The sequence below is a fragment of the Ilyonectria robusta genome (assembly GCF_021365365.1).
Source record: "Ilyonectria robusta strain PMI_751 chromosome Unknown BGZ61scaffold_2, whole genome shotgun sequence".
Lineage (NCBI taxonomy): Eukaryota > Fungi > Ascomycota > Sordariomycetes > Hypocreales > Nectriaceae > Ilyonectria > Ilyonectria robusta.
In genome coordinates, this window is record NW_025764436.1 from 1,999,744 (window position 1) to 2,022,881 (window position 23,138).

The following is a 23,138-nucleotide window of genomic DNA, read 5'->3' on the forward strand; positions in this document are numbered from 1 at the left end:
TTCATGTTTAGGCCTATGTTGGTTTGGGAGGTTTTGGTTCAAGACGTTAGATTTCTACCGCTAGATGCACACATAGAACATTGCTTCTAACACGAGCTCTTCTTTCAGTTTTCCCCGGGGCCGTTTAAGTCATTTGCAGTTTGTAGCTCTATTTCTGGACATCCTAGGCTAGTGCTGGCGAGAGGTTTCCTTAATAACCTTGGGGCACCATGGCTTCTACTGACCTCGGGATGTGGAGACTTGATGTAACGTCTTCATCACATACTCACACATTCAGTTTGCATTTGACGTTCGAATGGGTCTTTAGTTCATTCAGTCATGGTGAATTTGACCCAGAATCAGGTCCATCTAGCCCTGATACCTAGGCTCCGACTTGCCCCTTGCGTGGACAAGCTCGGAGGGAACATAAAATATGTATGATACACAACACGAGCAAAATCATCGCCCGCACATCCACCTCACGGTTGCCTCTCTGCAGCCTTGCCTCCCTCTGTCTTTCCATCGCGGTCCTGCCAATCTCTCTTCGCGGGAAATCCGTATCCTTCCAAAACAATGCCATGCCACCGCTCTTCGGCGACTCTATCACCTAGAGGGCCGACTCTAGTCCTGACAAACCATTAGACCGAACATTTGTGAACCCCCGCTGGCCCGTCGGACTGAGGACGAGGACAGAAACGGAGGGGTCAAAACACTCGACGCAAATCACACCCTGAAGCAAACACAACGCCAGCCCTCTCCCTATCCATCCTTGCCCGTCCTTGCCAGCTGAGTCCGTCCAGGTAAGAATCCTCATCAGACCGCGTTTCTGACCTCATCCCTGAATGTAACCCAAAATAATATAATCCGATATCCCTTACGCCATCGCCGAAAGAAGTGGGGAAAGTGTCGTCACGACTCCTCGTCAGATCGTGGGCCGCCCGTCCGGATAGACGGGGAGAGGCTGATAGCGATCTTTTTAGGGGCGCCATTACCCGAGCCGGCTGTGAAGCTCTTGCGTCTTCGGAGGACGCCGTGCGGAGTACCAGAGCCAGGCGGCGTGGCGCTGGCGCTGTTGCGTCGCTTGTTGTGCATCAACTTGCCCAACTCGTCCTCATCCTCATCTTCCTCGCGACGACGCTTCTCCGATAGTCGCTCCGGGGGCGGTACTGTTCCAAGACCCCCGTCGCTAGTCGGAGTCGTGACTTCAGCTCCACCTTCACTCTGCTGGGCCTCTAGTGATGCCTTGGGGTCGACGTTTTCATCCGCCTCTTCGTCGGAGGCGTAATCAACAAGAAGCTTTGAGGCAGCAGAACCATTGGTCGATGGGGCCTTCTCGCCACCCTTACCATGTTGCTCATCCTCGTCCTCCGGATCCGAAGACGCCCAGTAGTCTTCTTGTTCTTGCTCAACAGTGATATGCTCCATAAGCCTCGAGTTCGGAGGTGGTCTCCGACCCAACTCATCCTCTGGGTCCAGGAAGTAATCCATGTTGGAGGTGTACCCCTGTGTCTGGTCGTACCGGAGAATGATGTCTCGGAATGTCGGCATGTAGTCGAGACTTAGTAGTCGGTCCCGAAAATTGACGACGAGGTACTTGACGAGGTCCTTCAAGTTCTCCTTCTTGATGTACTCAAAGAACTCCAGCGATGCTGAGCTGAGGAGGTTGTCTCTTGGCATTGTCTCAATCAAAACGTCAAGGATCGGCCCCAAAACCTGCTTCTCGGTTAAATGTCTAACATAGAACTCGTCCTGGAGTCCAATCAACGATCTAAAGAATCGAATGGCAACTGTTGTATGGTTAGGGAGAGAAATCTAAGAGTTATGAATGTGGAAATGTTCATACCTAGCCGCAGGTACTTCTCTGGGCATTCAAGAAGCTGGGCGACACGCTGAGCAATATTGTTGGTCATGACGAAGAATTTGCATCGCAAGTTGTGCTGGCGGATGAAGAAGCAGAGGATCTCGATCAGATACGTGAACATGGACGCCTGCTGCGCGGGGAAGTTCATGTCCGTTCTCTTCTCTAGATCAAGCAGGGGCTTGAACAGTCTAGGGGCAGATCGCTCGTAAAAGCGAGTCAAGAATACATCCTGCTGGGGATCGATGGTCGGTTGAGGTCGCGGCCGGCCTGAAAATTCGCCATTGGCCTTGACAAAGGCTTCTGTGCCCTGAACCGGAGCCCCGGGGTCCAAGAGGACTTTGAGAGCTTCCGAAATCTGAGACTTGACCCCGAGATCAACCTCCACAAGGAGGAGGTCAATCAAGGAATCCGTCAACGGCGCCTGGTTTTCATGCATCTGTCGATAGATAGTCTGGCGAATCATCTGTGGATCATGATCGATAATCGATATCATAATATCTGTGGCTCCCACCCTCACCCCAACGTCCCCGTGTCGCAGACCGAAATGGATGACCTGGAGGAGTCCATGGGCGATGAAGTTGTTGTATAGCGTTTGTCGAGCTGGCGGCTGGATGTTCTTGGCAATCGCGCAGCACTGCTGGATGAATAAAACCGCTTCCTTCTTTCTCCTCTGGTCCGGGGCCGATGAGCTGAAGATGCCGAAGAGCTCGTTGAGGAAAGATGCATTCGCCTGGAGATGCTGGACGATGTCGACCTGGTTGAAAAAGATGAGGGAGTTGAGGACGGAAAAGGTCGGATCATCAAGGATTCGGGCGAGGACAACGTCCTTGAGATACTGAAGGCGGTAGGTCTGGTGGATTTTCCTCCGGGTCTGCTCATCCTCAATCGGAACCACCTCCTTGTATCGACCTTGGTTGTCCAGCCAGTGACGATGGTTGGCCTTGTGGCTCGGGAAATCGGGATCGTATTCCAGCGCACCAACAACTCCCAATACGCATTCGTCTGATACGGCATGTTCGATAATCGAGGTGTCGTTAAGGAGAATAATCGTCTTCATGATGTTACATAACCGATGCAGGTCCTGCAGACTCTCGAGGTCTTCAGCTATCTCAACCAAGGGGATTAGGCGACCGATGTAGTCCTCGGCCATGATGGACTTGGCAAGAGCGTCTCGACCATTGGCTGTTGAGCTCATGATTCGCATGTTGGATTCGATCTCTGGGAGGTTTCCGAGTTCGGCGTTGGGAAGGTTAATCGTGGGGGGGACTTCGATAGCAAGGTCGTCGGAGAGTCCATCGTCTAGATATGTGGCATCAGTATACAGTCCTTCCAGAGAGAGTAGAGTTCCGCGTACCGGCGCCAGCTAGATTGTTGTGAAAGGATTGTTGAACACTACTGACGAATCGCCTAGTGGGAGTTAGCAGCGATTCAATTTGCGAAAACGCGTTGGGTTGATGCGACATACCATATCATTGCACAGCCCTCAGGTTCCTGGAAACTGAGGGCCATATCCACACCACTACCGGGTTCTTGCCAGACGATGAGGGTTTCTGCAGATACCAAGTCAGATATGGTATCCAAGGTTAATATAGGGGGCGCGATATACCTTGCTGCTTCTGGAAGCCATCCTCCTTCTGGATCTTGGTCTCTAGGAGGAGACGCTCGGGCTGATCCTCAGATTCCACAATGACCCGGGGGTCTTTCCGGCCATCTTCGGTCTACACGAGGATATCAAGTCAGCGACAGAATTTGGGCGCAAGGAACACAAAGCCGCAGTAGCAGCGCGGATGAAGCGTACCGTCGCGAAAGATGCGGTGCAGAAACCGGTGCCTCGGTCAAACCAGTCATTGTTGCGCAGCTCGTAGACCTTGACGCGCTTCTTGTCGGTGGGCTGATGAGGCACGGGCTGTGCCATCATCAAAGGCTCGGGGTCCCCCTCGGCGGTGAGGTTTGTGTACGCAGCCAGGTCCGGGGCAAGTTCGAGGTGCTGCTGCAGAGACAGCTCGGAGGGTTCGTTGTGACTCAGGATCGTGAGCGCCGCCACGGTTTCTCGCGATGCGCGCGGACACGGCGCGGCAGTCGTCGGGGACGAAGAGAAGGCGGAGAACGAGGTGCTGCACAACGACACGGCGTGTCAAGTGGCGTAGCGAGCAAAGGCCGATCAATGCGCCATACAATCAAGGGCGAGCAAGGCGGCCGGCGCGGAATCGGGGGGCACGCCACGAACTTGCGGATGGGCAAAGGTCGGGGCGACGGGGCGATGACGAGGCAGCGACAGCGGGAGGGACGAAAGCGCGAGGAGGAGGCTACGGCGACAGCGACTGACGCAACGGGAGCCGCGGACGGCAAGGCGGTGGCCGGGTGGGGATGTGGGCGGGCGGGCGATCGGGCTCCGATGGTGAGGACTTTTGAGGCTGTCGAGGATTGCGGATGAGGTGGGCAATGCGCGTGACCAGGCTGCCAGATGGTGTTGGGTTTGGGCCTTGGGGGGCGACGGGGGGTGCTCCTTCCCATTTTTCGGCCCCGAGCCACGCGATGGGTGTGGCTGGGGTGCGTTATCGTCCAATCAGCATCCAGTGTCGGCACGCCATGTGCACGTGATTTCGCTTTGGCCACATTGCCGCCATAAAGTGGGTTGAGGCTTGCCCCCTTGGCCCGATCTGGTCCCATTCAAAAAGAACAGTCTTGCCCACTCCTGCCTCGACAAGTCCTTACGAATGCGTGCCGTGATGTAATGATTGCAGCCCAAAGTTGGGTATCGATAAGATGGAGCGTCTCAGCCACGCCCAACAAGACTTGGCCATCATGAGCCTTCTTAGTACTAGTCCTCACAATCAACATTTCTGTATTTGATCATCCATTTCAACCGTCGTCTCTGTTTCCATGGATTTTATCAACCCCACCAACATTAATGCGAGGGAGGAGATACTTTGAGTCAACACCAATGTCTCAACAAGTGCATCGGTCGGAGAACCGGTAGCTACGGACGTTGGGATATGGGGGTTTGTCCGGACCACGCATAGAGCATTGCGTTTTGTATTTGAGCGCAAGCTCTAGGACCCAAATTTTAATATATTCCGAACGGCGACTGTGGACTTTCGTAGTCAGCACTTCTCAACCAACATTCCATTTCTTTCTCCTCATTGACATGGAATACACACTTTAACGGGAGCAATTCGCCGTTTCGGGGTCGTCCATCCCATGGCAAGACCAGATTACCATGTCAGATCTTCTTGGAAGCAAACTGGCAGGGTTAGATACTGAGGTCAAGTGTGTGTTCGTAGCCGAGTATGAAAGGCCATCAACATGCCATGCAACGAAATGCACGCCCATCATGTCTTTATAGCCCGCAGCGCTTCGCTTTCTTCACCCCACGTATTGTCATTACTAGCGCTCTACGTCAGTGCCGCTACCATGCATCCGTCGAGGCCCTTTCTAGCAAGAACCAGGAGCTAGGCAGATCAGCTTACCTTTGCTCACTACTTTGAGTAGTGAGCTTGTCAACAAGATCTGCATCGATCAAGTCCGGATGACACGGAAGCCATCTTGCTTAGATCTACGGTAGTGTGAGGAGGACAGATCAGCCGGCCAAGCCGTCGGGTCCTTCGGAGAAGTCTTATTCAAAGACGTAGGTGTCACGAAGACTTCATCGGCGGTGCACGATCCGTAAGGGGTTGATGGAACAGCCTAGCCACGGCGTTGCCTTGAAACAAGTCCTGGAGGCGGTTGACTTTGGCGCACAATAGGTATAGTCAGGAATGTGAGGAGGGCCACCCGAGAACCGGTGATTCAACGTTGATGGCGCTTGTGGTAGTTAACGCCTGCGGGAAGCATCGGCAGCTGAGCATTGGGCCGGCGTATCGAAACAGGCAACGGGGCGCCAAAGGAACCCAAGAGAGTGATAGTCTATCATCCCAACTCGCCACAGCGTCTCCTTGTGGCGTGGGACTGGCGGAAACTCCTTTTGCGCACGTTACCAGTGGTGTGGAAGGTTAGCTGAATCGCGCGCCTGGGCCGTATTAGTCAGTCAACGATCGCTTCCTCAGAAGGATTCTAAAGATTCTAGCGTCGATGGAGTGGCCGACGAAGCCAATCCAAAAGAGTGGGCGGGGGTGTTTCACCTCATGTACGAATTGTCGTGTTTTTCCCGTCCACTTTGCCTCGGCGGGGAAGAGACCAACACTTCACCGCATTTCGGGGAAATGGGATGGCGCTCTGGGCATACGTAACATGCCATGGATTCGAGTTCAGCTCATGCGGGCGACCCAATATTCCAAGCGAAACAATACCCAGGGAACCTCAAGCCCTAAGTGTCGTGTAGTCCGCTGTGGCTTGAGGGGAAAGCGGCCATCCCTGGCGCAGATCTACAGGGGCATGGGACTCTAGGTGACACCATGAACGATGAAGGACAGCCGTTTTTAAAGCTTAAAAGATGTGTGACTGAATCGCTCGATTAACTTACGCAGGTAAGCCCGTAAGTTAGCGCCTCTTGAAGGATGAGTGCACCATGAGGGCACGGCGTCAACGGCTGGCGCTCAATGTTCTTTGGGTAGGTATAAGATCACTAATACGAGGCTCAGATGCGTGGGCCTATTGTGACAGCGAGTGACGCCATAGTGATGATTCTACTCCCATCGACGCCGCCCTGGACGTTCTCGCATCAATCCAGCCATCAATTGATGCAAGCATTGACACAAAAGACGCAATGCAGTCAGCATGATGGATATCACCCAGCGGCAATGGTTCGTAAGCGATGTGAATGACCGGGGCCTGGTCTCTCCGCATATGAGCAAGAAGGAAAAAAAACATCCGGTGTCTTGGCAAGTAATCTGACCGAGAACGCGGCGCAGCTGCCAAGACATCAAGTGTGCAAAACCCGCTCTACGTAGTACAACTAACTGCTAGGTGCTTTCGCCTGAGAGTCGCTAGCAGTTGGCTCAGGAGACGACGGGTGGTCCAAGTCCAGCTTGCTCCAGCTTGCGGATCCCCAAGCTGCACGGAGGAGCGCTGAGAAATTAGTATCAAGCACAGCAGTCAATAGTCGCGGAGCCGAGACGAAGTCAGCGGGCTTGGTCAGGGATGTCTCGGTGTCTGACGGCGTCCGCACGACCCACGGGGGTGTTGTCAAGATCTCACAGGGCAGAGCCATTGTGTGATAGTACGTAGGTAGTATGTACGTGGTATTTGCCGATCCCCCCGCCCGCGGGAGAAATCAGGCCGGGCGACGAACGTGCGACCCGCGACCCGCGACCCGAGTATGTACGTAGTACGACCCCGGCAACGTGGATCGAGACGTGGATTGAGGCCAGACGCCGGAAAGCGAGGCGGCGTGTTTTGAAGCGCTGGAGGGGGGTTCGACCTACGTTACAAGTTCTCGATGACGGTGGCCAGTGAGCACAACCTGGCACCAGGGCTGAATCCGATGGATGCTAACCACGCCGCCTCAATCAGAAACAGGGGCAGATTTTTTACACGCAGGGCCTGTGGAGCGGGTACATGGCGTTTCCAGTAGACGCAAACTCTGCATATGGCTCCGTCCGGGAGATCCTACACCGTAATTGCCGGGCGTCTGAATACGAAAGGGAAGCGGAGGAGGAGGCCAGCCCCGTGTTGGTGGCTGTGGCTTTCTGGTGGGTTGGATGCCAAGTTGCGCGAGCCAAGGTTGCTAACACTGCTAACATTGCTCCCATTTGCCACAACTGCCACAACTGCACACGCACGTCGGGAGGAGTATGATGCCTTAATTAGCCTACAGGAGGAGGCGCCTGCATGGCTTCCAATAAACTGTGGATCGCGGGGGCCTTTAACCGTCCGTCGACGCCAGCTCAGCGCATCAGCGTCCGCCAATCCTCCAAGAGCCCGGGAACGGGTCCCCGTTTTGGCGTGTTGCAGAGCGAGAGAGCGAGCGAGCGAGCAGTCCCTGCCCCATGCTACCCATGCTGCCCCATGCTGCCCCATGCTGCCCGTGTTTTCCGCAGTCAGATCCTGATGAGTTGGCTGCTTTTTTCCTGTTAGCTGCGTCGCTCAGCTGCAGCTGAGTCCAGGGGCTGTTCCATGCTGTGGCGTGCCAATAGAGCGTTGCCAATAATGTCGCTGTTTACAAAAGGCGAAGACTGCCGCATCTCGTCTTTGCCTCGGGGTTGGGCATCTTCATCCTACCTACCTACCCATTCGGGCCATTCCCATATTGAACCCTCCTGTTCTGCCATCTCTTTGTTTCTCTCCGTCTCGGCTTTCGATCTTCTCCTTCTCCGAACCCGACCAGCTGGATCTCATTGCCGACGCCGACGGTGGCGCTAGCCGCAGCAATCGTCGTCTAACGCTCATCCAGGCACCAGAAAGTCCCCGAGGCCCAGAACCGAGTCAGATCGATCGCCCCGGCCAGACGCCACAACCACCGCACAATTGCCCGTTGCGCGCTATCTCGATCCACCTCACTTACACGCGCCGGCACCGCTCACGCCAGCGCCAACACCACCATCATCATGTCCACTAAGCGGCAGTCCATTCGTGAGTATTAAGTGGTTTTTTTTTTTTCATGCGTGCACGACTCGGCTGTCCCGCCCTGTCCCATCCTGTCCCATCCTGCCTAATACCCATATATTCACACGTTGTCGCTCTCAATCTCTTGTTTCTTTCTTCCCAGACAAGGACAAGCAAACCACTTTTTCTCTCGGGCAGGACTCCTTTGAAATCCAACTTGCCTTGTTACAGTCACTCTTTATTATCCACACTCTTTCACGTAAAAGATATCCACATATTCTGTTCGAGCCATCCATCCCTTCAACTACGCTTCCAGCACAATACAACTTCATCCCTCTTGTGTCTCAAATAACTCTTGGAAAAACGTTCACCAACCAACTTTATCAGGCATGTCCATCCTGAGCCATTTCAAGCGGTTTCGTCCGGAACCCAAGGAGGACAAAGAAAAGTCCACTGAGAAGAAAAAGCTGTCGAAGCGAGCGACCTACGTTCCAACCCACGCCGCCAAAGATGCTGCCAGGGGCGCCGCCATCCGCGAAGCTGAGATATCCCGTGTCCGCGAGGAGCACTACCAGCGATCTTATTCGGCTCTAGAAGGGCGAGAGATCAAGTTGACCATCGGACGCTTCCCAGGGGCCGCCAGCCACTTGTCCAACTACACATACGCCAACACCACAGGCGCCAACACCACACGGTGCAATACCAGGTGCTCCAACAGCGATGACTCCGGCTACCAAACACCTGCCTCCAGCGTTGGCTCTGCCTATCCTAGGCGCGGCTCCTTCGATGCGGGGAGTTTCACCTCACGGCTGATCTCGGTCCAAGGCAAGGAAATAGATCGCAGTACGTTCTACTCTCCACGGCAAACCCTGTCATCCCACCAAAGTACGTTTCCTTCAGCCTGCCAATTGCCTGTGATGTCATAAACTAATTAATTTCTTTTCAGGAGGACCTTCGCCCTATGGGAGCTCAAGAACGTCTTTGGATGTAGTCGAAATCAAGCCGCCTCGTCCCATCCGCGGAACTGAGACCGACGGAGTTTCTCGACCACCTATCACCGCTTCCAACCCCCATCGTTTACACCCGAGGGCTCGAAGCTCGTCCGACGCCTCCTCCATAGATCGAGCTACCTTGTCCCAAGCCCCTCGGGCTGTCAGCACGCCACTCTCTCAGCAAAGCATACCATCACCATCAGCGGCGCCCGTATCTCGACCTTCGAGTCAATCTAACTCGCGCAACCCTAGCGGATTTTCTAGTTTTTGGGAGCGACACTCACGACAAGGATCTGTCTCCTCCCTCCCTTCACTCACTTCTACCCCGGCCAAACCTCAGTCGTCAGGTTCAGGCCCCATTACACCACAAAGCAGGTCTACTACACTAGACTTCTCGGGATTCAATCTCGACCCGAATCATCATTCTTCTCTCCTTGGTCCTAATATTCAGTTCGATAAAGTGTCGCCTGAGAGCGACGTTTTGGATTTAGAAAACAAAAACCACCAACGTCGAGCATCCCTGTCGCGATATCAAGCGAAGAAAATTATTGATCCCAGCGTGGACCAACTGGACTTTGGTCTTCTTCAAAAGCAAGAGCTTCCTCAGCAACAAGATCTTCCACGGGAGCTAGATGTTCCTCAGGAACTAGATATTCTCCAGAGACCAGAATCTCCCCAGGAACCAGAATCTCCTCAGGAACCAGAACATCCCCGGGAACGAGAGGTATCCCCAGAACGAAGCCTCCCGCCACCTCCCCTAACTCCCGAGGAGATCATGAACAGATTTTCGGTATCAGTTGCCCTCCCGGTCGCTCCGCCCGGGTCCCGCCGCTGGAGTCTAAGCAAGCCTAGCGGCAAGCTGCTTCGGAAGACCCGACGCGTTGACTCCAAGAGACTGGGGGGAGAATGGGGGACTCCTACTAGGTGAATCGGGGCTAGTGCGATCTTCATCACTATTCTCGGCGCTCTACTGCAGGTCACGGAGCGCGCCCTTCGATTGCGAAGGTCTAGAATCTGGGACTAGTCGCGGGCAAACGCCACACAAAACGGACGGCGCATGACTTTCGGATGCTTTTTTAACAGCATAGGATTATACCACTGGTGACTTTCCTTATTACTAGCGTTTATTTTGTTTTCTATAATATGGGTATGATACCTGGCCAAAAAACACTTCCTTTGTTTGGGTTTTTCTATGTAATATGCGGCGGCCCGTTGTGGCTTGAAATTCAGAATATGGTTTTCACCGTTATTTTTAGACGGGTAGTGATGACAGTGATACATGTTTCAACGTGCGGTGATTATCGATTGATTGTCTCGGGAGGGAAAAAATGGGCAATGTGCATGTTTCCAAGAGGCTTGGCAAGGGACGTGGAACTCCAATTGTTTCTCCCGGTAACATCGGGAGAATTGATTAACAGGCAAAGCGAAAACGAGCGCCCGTCTTGACTGTCCCAACTCCAGATCCTGAATCCTCTTCATGGCCCACGGCGCTGTAGGGTAAGCAGACTCGTCGCATTGAATTAATTCCATGTGCCAAGCCACTGAAAGCCAGGAACAGACCCCGCCCCCCGCCAACTGCCGCCGCCCAGGTCCCTAAAACAGCCCCCTGTGGCGGGGCGCAGTGGGTGATTGGGTGATTGGCCAGCCTCGCAGGCGTTCCCCAGGGACGTCTTGATTAGCAGTGCTTAGGGTGCTATAGCGCAAACTGACGTGTGAGGAGAGGCTCCGTGGCCTGTGTGTGTGCTACGTAAGGCACTACGTACGAGCTGCAACTTTGACGTCGTACGTAGTCTTTCCACCTGACTTTATCCTCACTTCTCGATTTCCCTCTTCCCTCCTCTGACGTCAATTTCCTTACTCTCTCCCGCATGCGTTCAACCTGACAACCGGCGCTGCAATTGCCCTTCTTTCTTCCCTCCCCGCTCCTTACCCTCCTCTGCAGCTCTGCAGCTGCAGAGTCAACACCCCTCCGCCATGGCCGCGTCGCTTCTCGAGCTGCCGGCCATGTTCCTGGGCCCGTTCTGGGCGTGGGTTGATGCCACGCCCATCTACGTCTTGATGGTCCTCTTCGTCGCGCTGATCCTCTTTGCGCTCCTAGCCGTAAGTCTTCTACCCCGAGTGCGCGCCGGCTGGAGCTCGTCCCCGACTGACCAAACCGCCTCCAGCTCTTCGTCCTCCTCCACCTCGTTGCGCCCAAGCCCCGCCCCGTCCTACCCTCCGAAAAGACGTACATCACCAGTCATCCTTCGACCGGACGAACCCAACCCCTCCCGCTCCCATGTTGGTACGACCGATGGCTGGCTGAGCGCCACCTCAGCGAGCAGCGTGCCCAGCCCGGCGAGGCCTACCCCACGCCTGACGCCGGATCTATCGAGCCTGCCGAGTTGCGTCTCAGCGTCGTGTTCCCGGCCTACAACGAAGAGGACCGCGTGATCCCAACGCTCGAGGAGGCCGTCCCCTACCTAGATGAGCACTTTGGCCGCTCGTCGCGCGCTAAGCCCGCAGTGACGAGCCCAACATCGAAGCGACACATGCGCAATGCGCCGAAGGTGGACCTGGGCGGGTATGAGATTATCCTGGTGAACGATGGGAGCCGTGATAAGACGGTGGATGTGGTGCTCCAGTTTGCCAAGGACAATGGCCTGCACGACATCTTGAGGGTTGTATCGTTGGAGAAGAACCGGGGCAAGGGAGGTGGCGTAACACATGGATTCCGCCACGTCAGGGGCGAGTACGTCCTGTTCGCGGATGCGGATGGAGCATCGCGGTTCAGCGACGTTGGCAAGTTGATTGAGGGATGCGAGGAGGTGGTTGATGGGTCTCATCGAGGCGTAGCTATTGGTAGCCGCGCCCACCTCGTTGGGAGCGAGGCCGTTGTTAAGGTATGTTTCTATCGTCATCCCCGGATCCCCTTGTTCTGTTCCAGCTAACACTCTTCTCAGCGCTCGGCCCTGCGAAACTTCCTCATGCGATCCTTCCACCTCGTCCTCATGATCCTCACCCCACCAGCCACTTCCCGCATCCGCGACACCCAGTGCGGCTTCAAACTCTTCTCTCGCGAGTCCCTCCCGCACATCATCCCCTACATGCACACCGAGGGCTGGATTTTCGACATTGAAATGCTCATGCTCTCAGAGTCCGCCCCGTCCACCCCTATCCTTGGTAGCGACGGCAGTGTTATTGGCACAAGTCCCGGCATCAAGGTCGCGGAGGTGCCTATTGAGTGGCACGAGGTCGGTGGAAGCAAACTCAACGTCATCCAGGACAGCATCAAGATGGCTATTGGCCTCGCTGTGTTGCGCGCGAGCTGGATGATGGGGGTGTATCGACGGCGGTTGACTTAGAGAAGAAGCTGTTCCCTGTGCGAGACTAGGGTGGTTAGCAATACACCAACCGGTTGGCCCGAAGTGGCCTGTGTATGAAACAAAATAAAAAAGGAAGTAAAAAAGGTTCATCTTCCCAAATATAGCATCCATTACTCAGAGCCTCTTCAATGTGACGTCAAATGAGTTGAGCAACTTGCAATGATTTCAAGTGGTGAATGCTTTTGCATTATTATTAACATATAATTATCTGCCGATTACAACGTCGCCGCAAAGAACGTGCCTATCCAAGAAATATACCATGAAAAATATGAAGTCGCTTCCCATGCCCCGGCTCTTTTCTTTCTCCTGTCTGAAACCCGGTATCACGAATGAATAAAAATGGATATATGTACTGGAGCGAAAACACCATCCTCTTTGCCCCCCTCCTCTTTGTACGAGGGGACCAGGGTGACGTTGAAATCTTTCTTTACTGAACACATTGGTGCAGAAAGCCAACCAAGCTCTTCCAAACGCCAGCTCGCGCCATTCATCGATTTCGTTTGGTTCATCTAAGAATTTTATCTCAGTACCCCTATCTTGGCCCTCTAGTTGCTGATTGCGTTTCTTGTGTTGGTAGAGATCACCTGAAGCCCTCGCGCCACATGATGGGGACGAAGACGATACAGGCCTTCCAGAGGATGAGTACGGCGTCGATTAGAGCGAGCGGTGCCCAGAGGAAGCCGAAGATGCTACCGCCCATGACGGCACAGGCGTTGAGCCAGATGGCGACGAAGGCAACAGAGAAGAAGTGGTAGCCAAGGACGGCGGGCCGATGGATGACGCCAGCGAGGAGACCGCAAGGGCCATCGATGATGCCGCGGCGGAAGTATTCGAAGCAGCCGAGCTGGAGAGCGCGCAGCTGGCGGTCGTTGGCAGCGAAGAGAGCGTACAGCGCTTGTGCGAGCACATTGATGATGCCGGTGAAGGACTTGCGACGCCAGTAGAGGTCGTTCATGGCGGCATTGATGGCGACGGGGTTGTCGAGGTTGGGGATGCGGTCCGGGTGCAGCAGCTCAGCGAGCAGCACAACGTCGTTGAAGGCGACAGTCATGCCACCGCCGGTGAGGGGGTGGCGCATGTTCATGGCATCGCCCAGGAGAATCATGCCGTTGGAGGTTTGGCGCGAGGGCGGCAGCCAGCTGTTGGGCATGCTGCGGGGGATCTTGCCGTCGGCGAGGGCCTTCTCGGCGGACGGTCGAATGGACTCGGGCAGAGCAGGGAGGACGTGCTTCTCGATGTAGCCACGGACACCGCCGTTGGCAGGCGAGGCCTCGGGGAGGTTCGGGGGCACGTCGATGAGGGCGCGGGTCTCGTGGGTGCCGATCTGGTAAAGGAGGATGGGGAAGGCGTTGCCGATAATGACATGGCCGTGGCCGGGGGCCGGGAGTTTGCAGTCGATGAGCTCGAGTGCGTAGAACTTGGATTTCACGTCAGGGCGAGTTCCGAGGACCTGCTTGCGGAACTTTGAGTCGTAGCCGTCGGCGATGATGGTCAGCTGGCCAAAGTAGTAGTCGGGCTCCTTGACGCCCGTCTCCTTGTTGGTGGTGCGGCTCTCGACTCCAAGGATTTGCTCCGTGTGCTCGCCGTGCAGCGTCTTGACCACCTCAGTCTCGACGACGGTGATCTTCTCGTGGGCCAGGCACGCGCGGCGCAGCTGGGTAATGAAGCGGCCGTGGTGGAACCCGCGTCCGACCTGCTTCTTCTCGCCGGGCTTGTTGTTGCCTCCCCAGGCGTTGGGGACCTGGTCGTTCTCGTCGAGCCCGGGGTAGGGGATCATGACTGGTTGGCCGTGGTAGATGACGGTGTAGCCGTAGCAGGGGACGGCGTCAATGTCGTCGAGGGTGTGGCCGAGGCCCAGCTTCTCGAGGGCTGCGATGCCGCCGGGCTGGAGCAGCTCGCCGACAATGCGATCGGGCTCCTTGAGCCAGCGCTCCAGGAGCAGGACGGAGCGGCCCTGGTTGGCGAGGGCATATGCGACGGCGCAGCCGAAGACGCCGGCGCCGACGACGACGACATCGGCCTCGTGGTATTTCTCGCGGCGACGAGTCTGCGACTCGGCCGTGGTGATGGTGGTCATGGTGTAGTGAGAGCAGGAGTTTTAGGTGAAGAGTGGTAGTCGTCGAGGAAGGGTTCGAGGGGCGAGGGTCTCTTAGTTGGGGGGGGTGTGGATTCGATTTAGATTAGGCCTTTGTAGCTCGACGAAGAGAATCCAAGCTCGCCAATGAGACAAAGGGGAGAGGAATGAGGAGAGTGGAAAGGAGGGGGAGGAAAAGAAGGAAGGCGGCGGCAGGATAGTATAGGTTTGGAGGTTTAGAGGATTCGATGCACAAGAGTCGGTGTCGTTGCGTTGATCGTTGACGTCGTTGTCGGATGCCGGGGATTGCCGTTCCGGGTGCGCAAGTGTAGGGAGGTAGTTGGGGATAATGACGCCGTCTGGTGCAACTGGCAGGCAGCACAAACAAACACAGCCAATGATGAATTGACGGGGGAAATCAGGAAATCAGGAACAATTGACAATGCGAGTCTGTCGTCGCCAACAGCAAGACTATAAGAACCAACAGAGGCCGTTCGCTCTCTTTCTCTCGAGTCAATTGACCGGAGTCGCTCCGTCTATAAGTACGTTGTCGACCCTTTTTCCTTTTTTCTCTCTCTTCCCGTTGTCAGTCGTGCACCCTGGACAGGCGGGCCAGTCCGACGACAGTCAATTAGCCTATAGCATGTCACCCATTCGCGGCTCCCATCTTGCGACTCTGGCTGTGCCGCTTCACATGCCATGCCATGGATTGCACGGCCTGGTAGAGAGAGAGACCGTGCCAGCGGGAGTTGTTTGCGTCCCAGCAGGGCTGTTCCCAGTGGCTGGGTGCCTGTAAGAGGTCCTGTAGGGGGCCCTGTAGAAACTATGGGTGGACACTGCCCCTGGCTAACGCCCTCCAAACCCCCCCGCACACACGCTGTGTCCTGTTGCCTTAGGGGGTCACAGGCCCCAACGGTCCCCATATCGCACCACCACGCCCCATAAGCCTCCCTGACCGCCTGGCGACGCACCAATGGCCGCGCGCGCCGGCCGCCGCAGATGGTTCGATGGGTCCATTGTCCTACCAAATGGGCTCAGGGATCCGGTCGTTTTCGTCTGGCCAGGATTTGTTTTCGTTGCGATTGGCATGTGAAAGTCGTCGCCAAAGTGTTGGGGGAAAGTCAGAGCACAGCGCGGCGACATCGTACGGCGTCAACGTCAGGAGCCAGGCCGCTCAGCCCCAAGACGCCCGCGACTGAGGCTTCCAATTGCTCTGCCGTCCTGACCCGGTCCCGCCAGTCCCGGTCCGTCTTCGTACCGGCATTTCGCATTTCGCATTCGGGTCCGTTCCTGCGTTGCGCCGTGTGCCGCCAATCATGCCCGTGTGAATTGGTCTTGTCAGATCCTGCAGGACATCCCACTCCAGTGCTACTCCCGACTCCCACTTCTTCTAAGCCATGCGGCGCCATGTTTGCATGTGTTATGTGGCATCTTTATGCCCTTTTTGTTCCGTCTTCTCTCCTTTCTCGTCTCAATTCTCTTCCGGGGCTTGTGCCAACTGCCGGCAATTGAGGCCGTGGGTATTGCGAATTACCCACACCATAAGACCATACCACCCGACATCACGTCATCTCTTGGAACCATTCGACTAGATTCAAAGTAGACTTCGTCACCACGATATTTGCATTCTTGAATTGATTGTCTTTTGTGTTCTCTATTTTGTTATATAGGTATATGATGTACATGAGATAGTTAGACAAGAAGGAAGTTGCTATGTGCGTAGTATCGTCATGGAAGCCGTTTTATCAACGGGCAAACAACTATCCATGTGCCACTTCATGCCACCTAGGCACGAATATCTCTTCTTGTTGCGTTGCCAGCTCCGTAGCTCGTGTCGTTTTATGCAGGGGCTCCGCCTTGCCGCCCCTCAAGCCCTTCGATTGCTCAGTCTTCATCTGCCCATCTTGATATACACCCTCCTCTAATTGCTCTGAGTTTCGAACCCTCGTTGTGGGAGCCTCCCAGGACATCCTCGCCGTAAGTGCTCGACGCTCCACTGGAGCCTCTTCTTCTAGATGGTCACTGTCCAGTTCCTGTACATGGTCCATTTGTTTCAACACACCGACCACCTCTTGCGTCAGGACTACTCGATCCTGCCGAATTGTAGCTCGGAGTGTCTTTACATGCTCAAGTGCCTGGTCCAGGCACACCAACACTTGCTCGTGCGTCTCTCGGTCTGTTGGGGGTGACTTGGACACCCGTGTCGCCACTGCTTTTATGGCCCGTTTGAGAGACTCTTTGCATTCCTTGCTGCCTTGCCACCACTCTGATTTGGAAGTGAAGCTCATGAGAAGTGACCGGAGATCATTGTATCGTCTCTGGCCAGTGTATGAGAAAACCAAGCTGGCAAAATTGAATCGACTGTATGCCAGCTCCCCCTTTCCATTTTGCCGTGCCGCAAGCTCACACACCTTGATCGCCCCTTCCTGGAAGCCCTTCTGGGCTAGAGTGCGTGCTGCCTTGTTGTACACGCTATCATGGACGTGCGCTCCTTGACCAAGAGCCTCTTGGAGCAAGCTGCCCACATCATCTCCAGACTCGAGTCGGGCCACCAGTAATGGGACCAACGCGCCACTGATATCATGGCCTTCGACATGTGCCTTGCCAACAAGCTCCGTCGCTGTGCGAGAATGGGGGCCTTCGAGGTTGACGTTCGCAATGACGGCTAGTCGAAGGCAACGGGAAGAAAACCCAATACCCTTTTCCGATGCCTCTTTAAAGGCATCGTACACCTGTTGCCAATGCTTCTCCAGAGCCCATGTGTTCATGCACCTGAATGCAGTCCGCTCAAAGACGGTAAATGAATCCCCTGGTGTGTTGGGAAGTTTCGATACCATGCCGAAACCGTCCCCCGTTGAGTCCTCTCCCGGTAGAGACTTGTGCAAGTCGCTCAAAGCGCCACGTACAGAGTATTTGGCCACATGAGGATCTTGGACCCAAGGCATGAAACTCCGCACACCTTTCAGCATATGGACAATATCAACTCTTGCAAGGTTCCAGTACCTGCAACATTTGTCGACGATTTCGTTGAAGAAGATCTGGTTCATCTCGAGCCCACCGTTGTGGCAGAATTGGAGCCATTTGATAAGAGCCTGGGTGTCGCGATTCCGCCCGTGTCGGTCCAAGACGAGGAAAGCCAGAGGCTGATTCAGCGTCATCCCATGGATACTGACGAGGTCCCGGATGAAGATGTCGATCTCTTCTGAAGAGTGGTCTTTGCAATATATTTTCGTAAGCCATGACAAAACATTTTGATACTGGTCGCCTGTCTCCCCCTTGACTTTGAGACCTTGTACTTGTGGCCATACTGCTTTCCAGTTGCCGAGGGAAGCATCTCGAATGGCGAATCTCCCTCGAAGTTTGATGTCATATTCCGTGGCCTTGGGTCTGAGTTGTCGGAGTAGTTTCATTTCAGCTATCGCTGTCGCATTATCGCCAGCATCGAGAGCGATCAAGGCAATTCTGCGTCGGATCGAGTATTGGGTGATTAGGGAGAGGAAGCCGTCATCGAAGAGACCGGCATCCTGGAGTAGATTATAAATGCTCTTGATTTCGGTAAAATTTTGTGTCTTCCTCCAGTAGTGCATAAGCAACCGAGTTATCCATGTATTGCGCTGGTTGTGAGGAGTGTCCTCGGTTTTCCAGGTTGGGGATTGAAATAAGTGTTTCAGTAGCTGGCGAACACCCTCCGTGTCACACTTCGCGTGCAAACTGTCCATAGCCGGTACGGCCAAAAGGCAAATTTCACTGCATGCTGGACGTAGCGTGTCGAGGATGGCGGGCATCTTGCTGTGCTCCTGAGAATCGACCACAGACTGGAGAATGCGAAGTCCTCGGGATAGAGACGACTTGGGCTCCAAGAAGTCCGACGGCATTAACCTCCCGAGCAATGCCATTGCTGAATCTAATCGTTCAGGAACCACAGCTCTGTCAGCCTCAGGCAACTGCAATTCAGCGATGAGGCGATCCAACACAACCAATGACTCCCGCAAGGATGCCTGGTTCTCTTCATGGACTGTTTCCTCCGGGACAGTCCCAAGGGCCTCCGTTGCTGGTTGGAAACCAATTGATAGGGCGTGTGCGTCCTGACTGATGAAAACCGCAGGTGGGAGCGCGCCGCCTTCTGGGTCTTGTCGTTTAGATGACTTGGAAGACGAGGCCTCGTCGACTTCAGTGGTTTGTTCTCCAGGAAGCTCCGAAGAGCGACCAACCGTTGGTATGGTCGACTCATCCGTAACGTCTGCATCTTGTTCTCTGTTTCTCAATTGCCGCGGTCTCGGAGCGATTACGATTTCGTCCGTTGACATCCGCAAAAAAAGTTCGTGGTGAGCAAATGGTGCTGGAGAAGCCATTCGTGAGAGCTCCTTTCGTGCTAAATCCCACTCATCCCACTTCTTTTGTCGCGTTTCGGGCGTTTCGGGCGACAACGTGGCGGGGTGGTTCGATGACGGAGAAGTCTCTGCTTGCTCAACAGCCTCTGCCTTCACTGAACCACGGGGTGGTTGTCCATTTCGTCGTCGGCGGCGAATGGTCCCTCGGGGGTTCGGGGAGGTGGAAAAATCACCCCCAAGCTCGGCCGGGTATGCATCCCGTCGCCCGAAGCTCTCGTTCAATGCGATCGAGTTGTGATTGACCCGGACGGTGTGTAGCTTCTTGGCATTGTCGATTGCGGCGCGGGCGATCTTGAGGCGTTGACGGCGTTCTTCGGCGAGGAGAATGACCGAACAGGATGTCGTTAGGAGAACGCCGCGGAGAGCATGGATGGCAGTCCTTGACGGGACCGGGTTGGAAGACGCCATCTCAGGCGGCCATTGTTGGGACTGTGGCCACTGATGCCTGGAGATGACTCGGCTAGGGCGTAGGCTCGACGGAGAAATCGCAATTCGGAGGGTGGTTGTCGTTTAATGTTCCAATGTCGCTCAGCGGAATGGCGTGGTGTGATTCCCATTGGAGGTTGAAAGTCATTTCACTTCGGGTTGTGAGCTGAGGGAAAAACCTCGGCAAGAACTGATGACCCTTGGACACACTGTGCACTTAGATAGACGCACCCTTGAGAGTGGGCCTAGCCAGACTTGTAAGACTGGTTGTTGGGTGGAGGCGGATGCGGAACGCTTCTGCTCTAGTAATTCAGCTTTAATCCCCGTTAACTCCAGCTTCTTCTCCTTGACCGCGATGCGCAATGTGGTGTGCAAGTCCACGAAACTCCCTCATGGGCAAAATCTCCTCTCCGCTGTGGAGTGATTTCAAAGCAGCATCGTAACCGAGAACGCGTTCCGTAACCGAGAGCGAGATGCAGATATGGTGGTGTTGATAATCGTCATGGTGGATAGAATTAAGGCCGTGCAGTCCGCACTTGCAGGATTGTGTAGCATCCACACACCCATCACGTCACTGACGCTTTCCAGAGATGGCAAGCTCCCTCCTTCTGGCGTACCAGATGTGATGTGAATGGCTGCATACGAGGCCTTGCCCGGCTTTTGGACCGGAGTTTACACAAACTACGGACGGGTGATCAATTGTCAAGGTAGCTCATTGAGGGCATCAACAATATAAATATCATCCATGAGAATAGGGTCTTGTCGGCCGTTCCTCTTGTCACCGGCATCTTTCCATCTTTCACTGGTAGAGCCTTCCAAGAAATTCAATCCGTTGCCCTCATCTTTACAAAGCTACCCGCCCCACGTTTTGCCTTGGTCACCTGCTTCTCGCCAGCTCCTCGTTGAGCCCTAGCATCGCTATCTTACCTTCGCCTCGAACACGTACCGAAATCAACACTGGCAGGGTCACTCTCTGCTCAATACAATGGCTCTTCCTTTTGCCCCCAGCCCCAAGAGCCCGCTAGCTCGACACCGACTCTTGTCACCCACAGCCGCCGTGCGGGTTAGCCCCTTGTGTCTCGGAGCAATGAACTTTGGCGATGCCTGGTAAGGACCGATTTTGGTAAATGGACGGCCTTGAGCACTGACACCAGTTCAGGAAGCAGTTCATGGGAGAATGCGACCAGATCTCAACTGAGTCCATGCTTGACTTCTTTTACGAACAGGTAAGTCAATTTGGTGCAGACCTCATAAGAAAAGCAAAGCGCTGACCTGGAATTTCTTAGGGAGGTCAGTCATCGGCGTACTAGACACTGAGCCAACCCATTACTGACTTGTTCAGGAAACTTCATTGATACGGCGAACAACTACCAGTTTGAAGACTCCGAGAGATGGGTCGGAGAGTGGATGAAGAAGCGTGGAGTTCGCGATGAAATAGGTTGGTATCTCCATAATCCGCGTTTTTATTCGCCATGAAAACTGACTGTTGGTAAAGTCCTGGCCACAAAGTACACCACCAACTTCCGCGGTGGACCCAATGCTACGCACATCATGTCCAACTTCCAGGGAAACGGCACCAAGAGTCTATTAACCTCCGTCAATAATAGTTTGAGGAACCTGCAGACGGAGTACATTGATTTGGTAAGCCCCTTTGAATAGCTCAATACGGAATAATAGCTAAAATACTCATCAGCTTTACGTCCACTGGTGGGACTACAGTACTTCAATTCCAGAGCTAATGCAGTCTCTCAATCAGCTTGTCGCCTCAGGAAAGGTCTTGTATCTGGGCATCAGCGACACTCCTGCTTGGGTAGTGAGGTGAGAATAACATTTCTTTTTACTTAAAAGCCGGCTGTATGCTTACAACCTAATAGCAAGGCAAATGAGTATGCACGAAACCACGGCCTCCGCCAGTTCTCCGTCTACCAGGGCAATTGGTCGGCTGCCTCGCGTGACTTTGAGCGAGATATCATTCCCATGTGCAGGGCCGAGGGCATGGGTATTGCTCCCTGGGGAGCTCTCGGAGGAGGTAAGTTCAAGACCGAGGTGCAGCGCAAGGCCATGGAAGGGCGACAAGTAGAGGCTAGCGAGATCGAGATCAAGGCCAGCAAGGTTCTGGAGGCCATCGCTACCCGCAAGGACACCATCATCACGAGTGTTGCGCTTGCGTATGTCATGCACAAGACGCCATATGTATTCCCCATCGTTGGGGGCCGAAAGTTGGACCACATCAAGGGTAACATCGAGGCGCTCACCCTTGAGTTGACCGAGGAGGATATCCAGGAGATCGATAACGCCGTGGAATTCAGCTTGGGATTCCCTCACAGCTTTCTCTACCGCCCAGGGCAGACGAGTGGGAACCAGGATATCTGGTTGCTAAAGATGGGAGGTCACTTCGACTACGTCGCTGACAACAAGGTGAGCCTATAGCATCCCAGGACCTTTCGGGAATATGTGCTAAAAAAAATTCAGCCGATCGCTGCATCCAAGGGAGGGGAGTAGAGTTTCCGTTTCAAGTCACACCAATGGCGATGGTGGCCGCGTCGGCATCCATTCACTCGCTGGCAGGGAGAAAGTACAGTATATGAGAGACGGGCGTAGTGAAGGTCAACTGGTTTCGAGACAAAACAATAGCAAATATTCCCAATCAGCACTATGGAGCCTAAATTAATTAAAACCACGACTTTCTTTCCGCTGCCATGGTCCATTGTAGCTAAGTTCTTGGGGTACAGCCAGAAGAGACTGCGGACATGGGTAATGCCCAGACATGGTCGTCCGTCCGGTGATTCAGTCTACACCATTTATATGATCTCGGTTCCCATTGAAATAATTGATTTAAACATGAGCGCTGTCGCTCTAGTGATTGTGAAGGGGGATACTTGGCGTCAACATTGACCGACATCCGAGGTTGCCTAGGCGCTCCTTCCTTAAATCGAGAAGCAGCTTCCTGCCCCCAAGTGACTGAGGTACTGCCACCCAAGTGACTACTGCCACCCAAGAGAATGAGAAATTCCCCACCTCTTCTGTTCTGAATAACAGGGTCTCTTTCTTATACCTCTCTTCACTTTGTTTTTTTCGGCGAGAGCAAACAGTACCAAACCAATCCTTCACCGAAGCTGCTTCTGTGTACCATCCAATTCTTTTGCGACCGGCACAACATGATGAGACACGGCTATTTTGGGCGTGCAACAAGTGTCCCTTGTCCGGATCGCGCCGATGATTCACCAAGCCCTTGCACAAGACGGAGTCTTGCCCCGGAATTCCAAGTGCATGTTGACGACGTGACCGAACTCAGCGTCGTATTCTCAACGCCAGATGAGCTCAAACATGTTGACTTGTATGCGCCTTGCCGGCCTTTGACCTGTTGAGCTCTACTAATATGGCATAGGATACCAGAAACACAACTCTCCAGCGATTTCGAACGAGAAACCCACACCGACTCGCCCGCCCAGAGTGCAGGGAGGTGTAGCAGTCCGAAACTCATAGAGGCATCGACTTTCCACACTCGTTCGACATTGAAGAGAAGGCGAAACGAGTCGATCCGCTCCGTCAAGGACGATTATCCCG

At 54.3% G+C, this 23,138-nt stretch overlaps 7 protein-coding genes across 7 annotated transcripts; 4 read left to right on the top strand and 3 right to left on the bottom strand.

Moving 5' to 3' along the window:
• Positions 1–888: 888 nt before the first annotated feature.
• On the bottom strand, positions 889–3,755 carry BGZ61DRAFT_527027 (component of IIS longevity pathway SMK-1-domain-containing protein; the record flags this gene model as incomplete). Its single annotated transcript, XM_046253050.1, has 6 exons — positions 889–1,766; positions 1,823–3,139; positions 3,195–3,247; positions 3,306–3,390; positions 3,447–3,558; positions 3,639–3,755. 6 exons carry the CDS (start codon positions 3,753–3,755, stop codon positions 889–891), a joined length of 2,562 nt encoding a protein of 853 aa, XP_046110817.1.
• A 4,191-nt stretch (positions 3,756–7,946) lies between these two features.
• Positions 7,947–10,632, top strand: BGZ61DRAFT_441445 (uncharacterized protein). Its single transcript, XM_046244581.1, has 3 exons — positions 7,947–8,350; positions 8,711–9,208; positions 9,270–10,632. The coding sequence occupies exons 1-3, from the start codon at positions 8,326–8,328 to the stop codon at positions 10,241–10,243; spliced, it is 1,497 nt and encodes a 498-aa protein (XP_046110818.1). The 5' UTR covers positions 7,947–8,325; the 3' UTR covers positions 10,244–10,632.
• Positions 10,633–10,983: 351 nt separating this feature from the next.
• Positions 10,984–12,800, top strand: BGZ61DRAFT_441448 (family 2 glycosyltransferase). The gene is made up of 3 exons (XM_046244582.1): positions 10,984–11,415; positions 11,481–12,197; positions 12,258–12,800. The coding sequence occupies exons 1-3, from the start codon at positions 11,290–11,292 to the stop codon at positions 12,657–12,659; spliced, it is 1,245 nt and encodes a 414-aa protein (XP_046110819.1). The 5' UTR covers positions 10,984–11,289; the 3' UTR covers positions 12,660–12,800.
• Positions 12,801–13,260: 460 nt separating this feature from the next.
• BGZ61DRAFT_527030 (squalene epoxidase-domain-containing protein) lies at positions 13,261–14,757 on the bottom strand (the record flags this gene model as incomplete). Its single annotated transcript, XM_046253051.1, has 1 exon — positions 13,261–14,757. One exon carries the CDS (start codon positions 14,755–14,757, stop codon positions 13,261–13,263), a length of 1,497 nt encoding a protein of 498 aa, XP_046110820.1.
• Positions 14,758–15,259: 502 nt separating this feature from the next.
• On the top strand, positions 15,260–16,384 carry BGZ61DRAFT_441450 (uncharacterized protein). Its single transcript, XM_046244583.1, has one exon. It carries the CDS (start codon positions 15,754–15,756, stop codon positions 16,264–16,266), a length of 513 nt encoding a protein of 170 aa, XP_046110821.1. The 5' UTR covers positions 15,260–15,753; the 3' UTR covers positions 16,267–16,384.
• Positions 16,385–19,908, bottom strand: BGZ61DRAFT_441451 (uncharacterized protein). The gene has a single exon (XM_046244584.1). The coding sequence runs from the start codon at positions 19,551–19,553 to the stop codon at positions 16,515–16,517; it is 3,039 nt and encodes a 1,012-aa protein (XP_046110822.1). The 5' UTR covers positions 19,554–19,908; the 3' UTR covers positions 16,385–16,514.
• Positions 19,909–20,556: 648 nt separating this feature from the next.
• Positions 20,557–22,073, top strand: BGZ61DRAFT_472402 (NADP-dependent oxidoreductase domain-containing protein; the record flags this gene model as incomplete). Its single annotated transcript, XM_046248333.1, has 8 exons — positions 20,557–20,678; positions 20,731–20,797; positions 20,858–20,861; positions 20,914–21,009; positions 21,067–21,212; positions 21,265–21,389; positions 21,446–21,989; positions 22,044–22,073. The coding sequence occupies 8 exons, from the start codon at positions 20,557–20,559 to the stop codon at positions 22,071–22,073; spliced, it is 1,134 nt and encodes a 377-aa protein (XP_046110823.1).
• Positions 22,074–23,138: the final 1,065 nt, after the last annotated feature.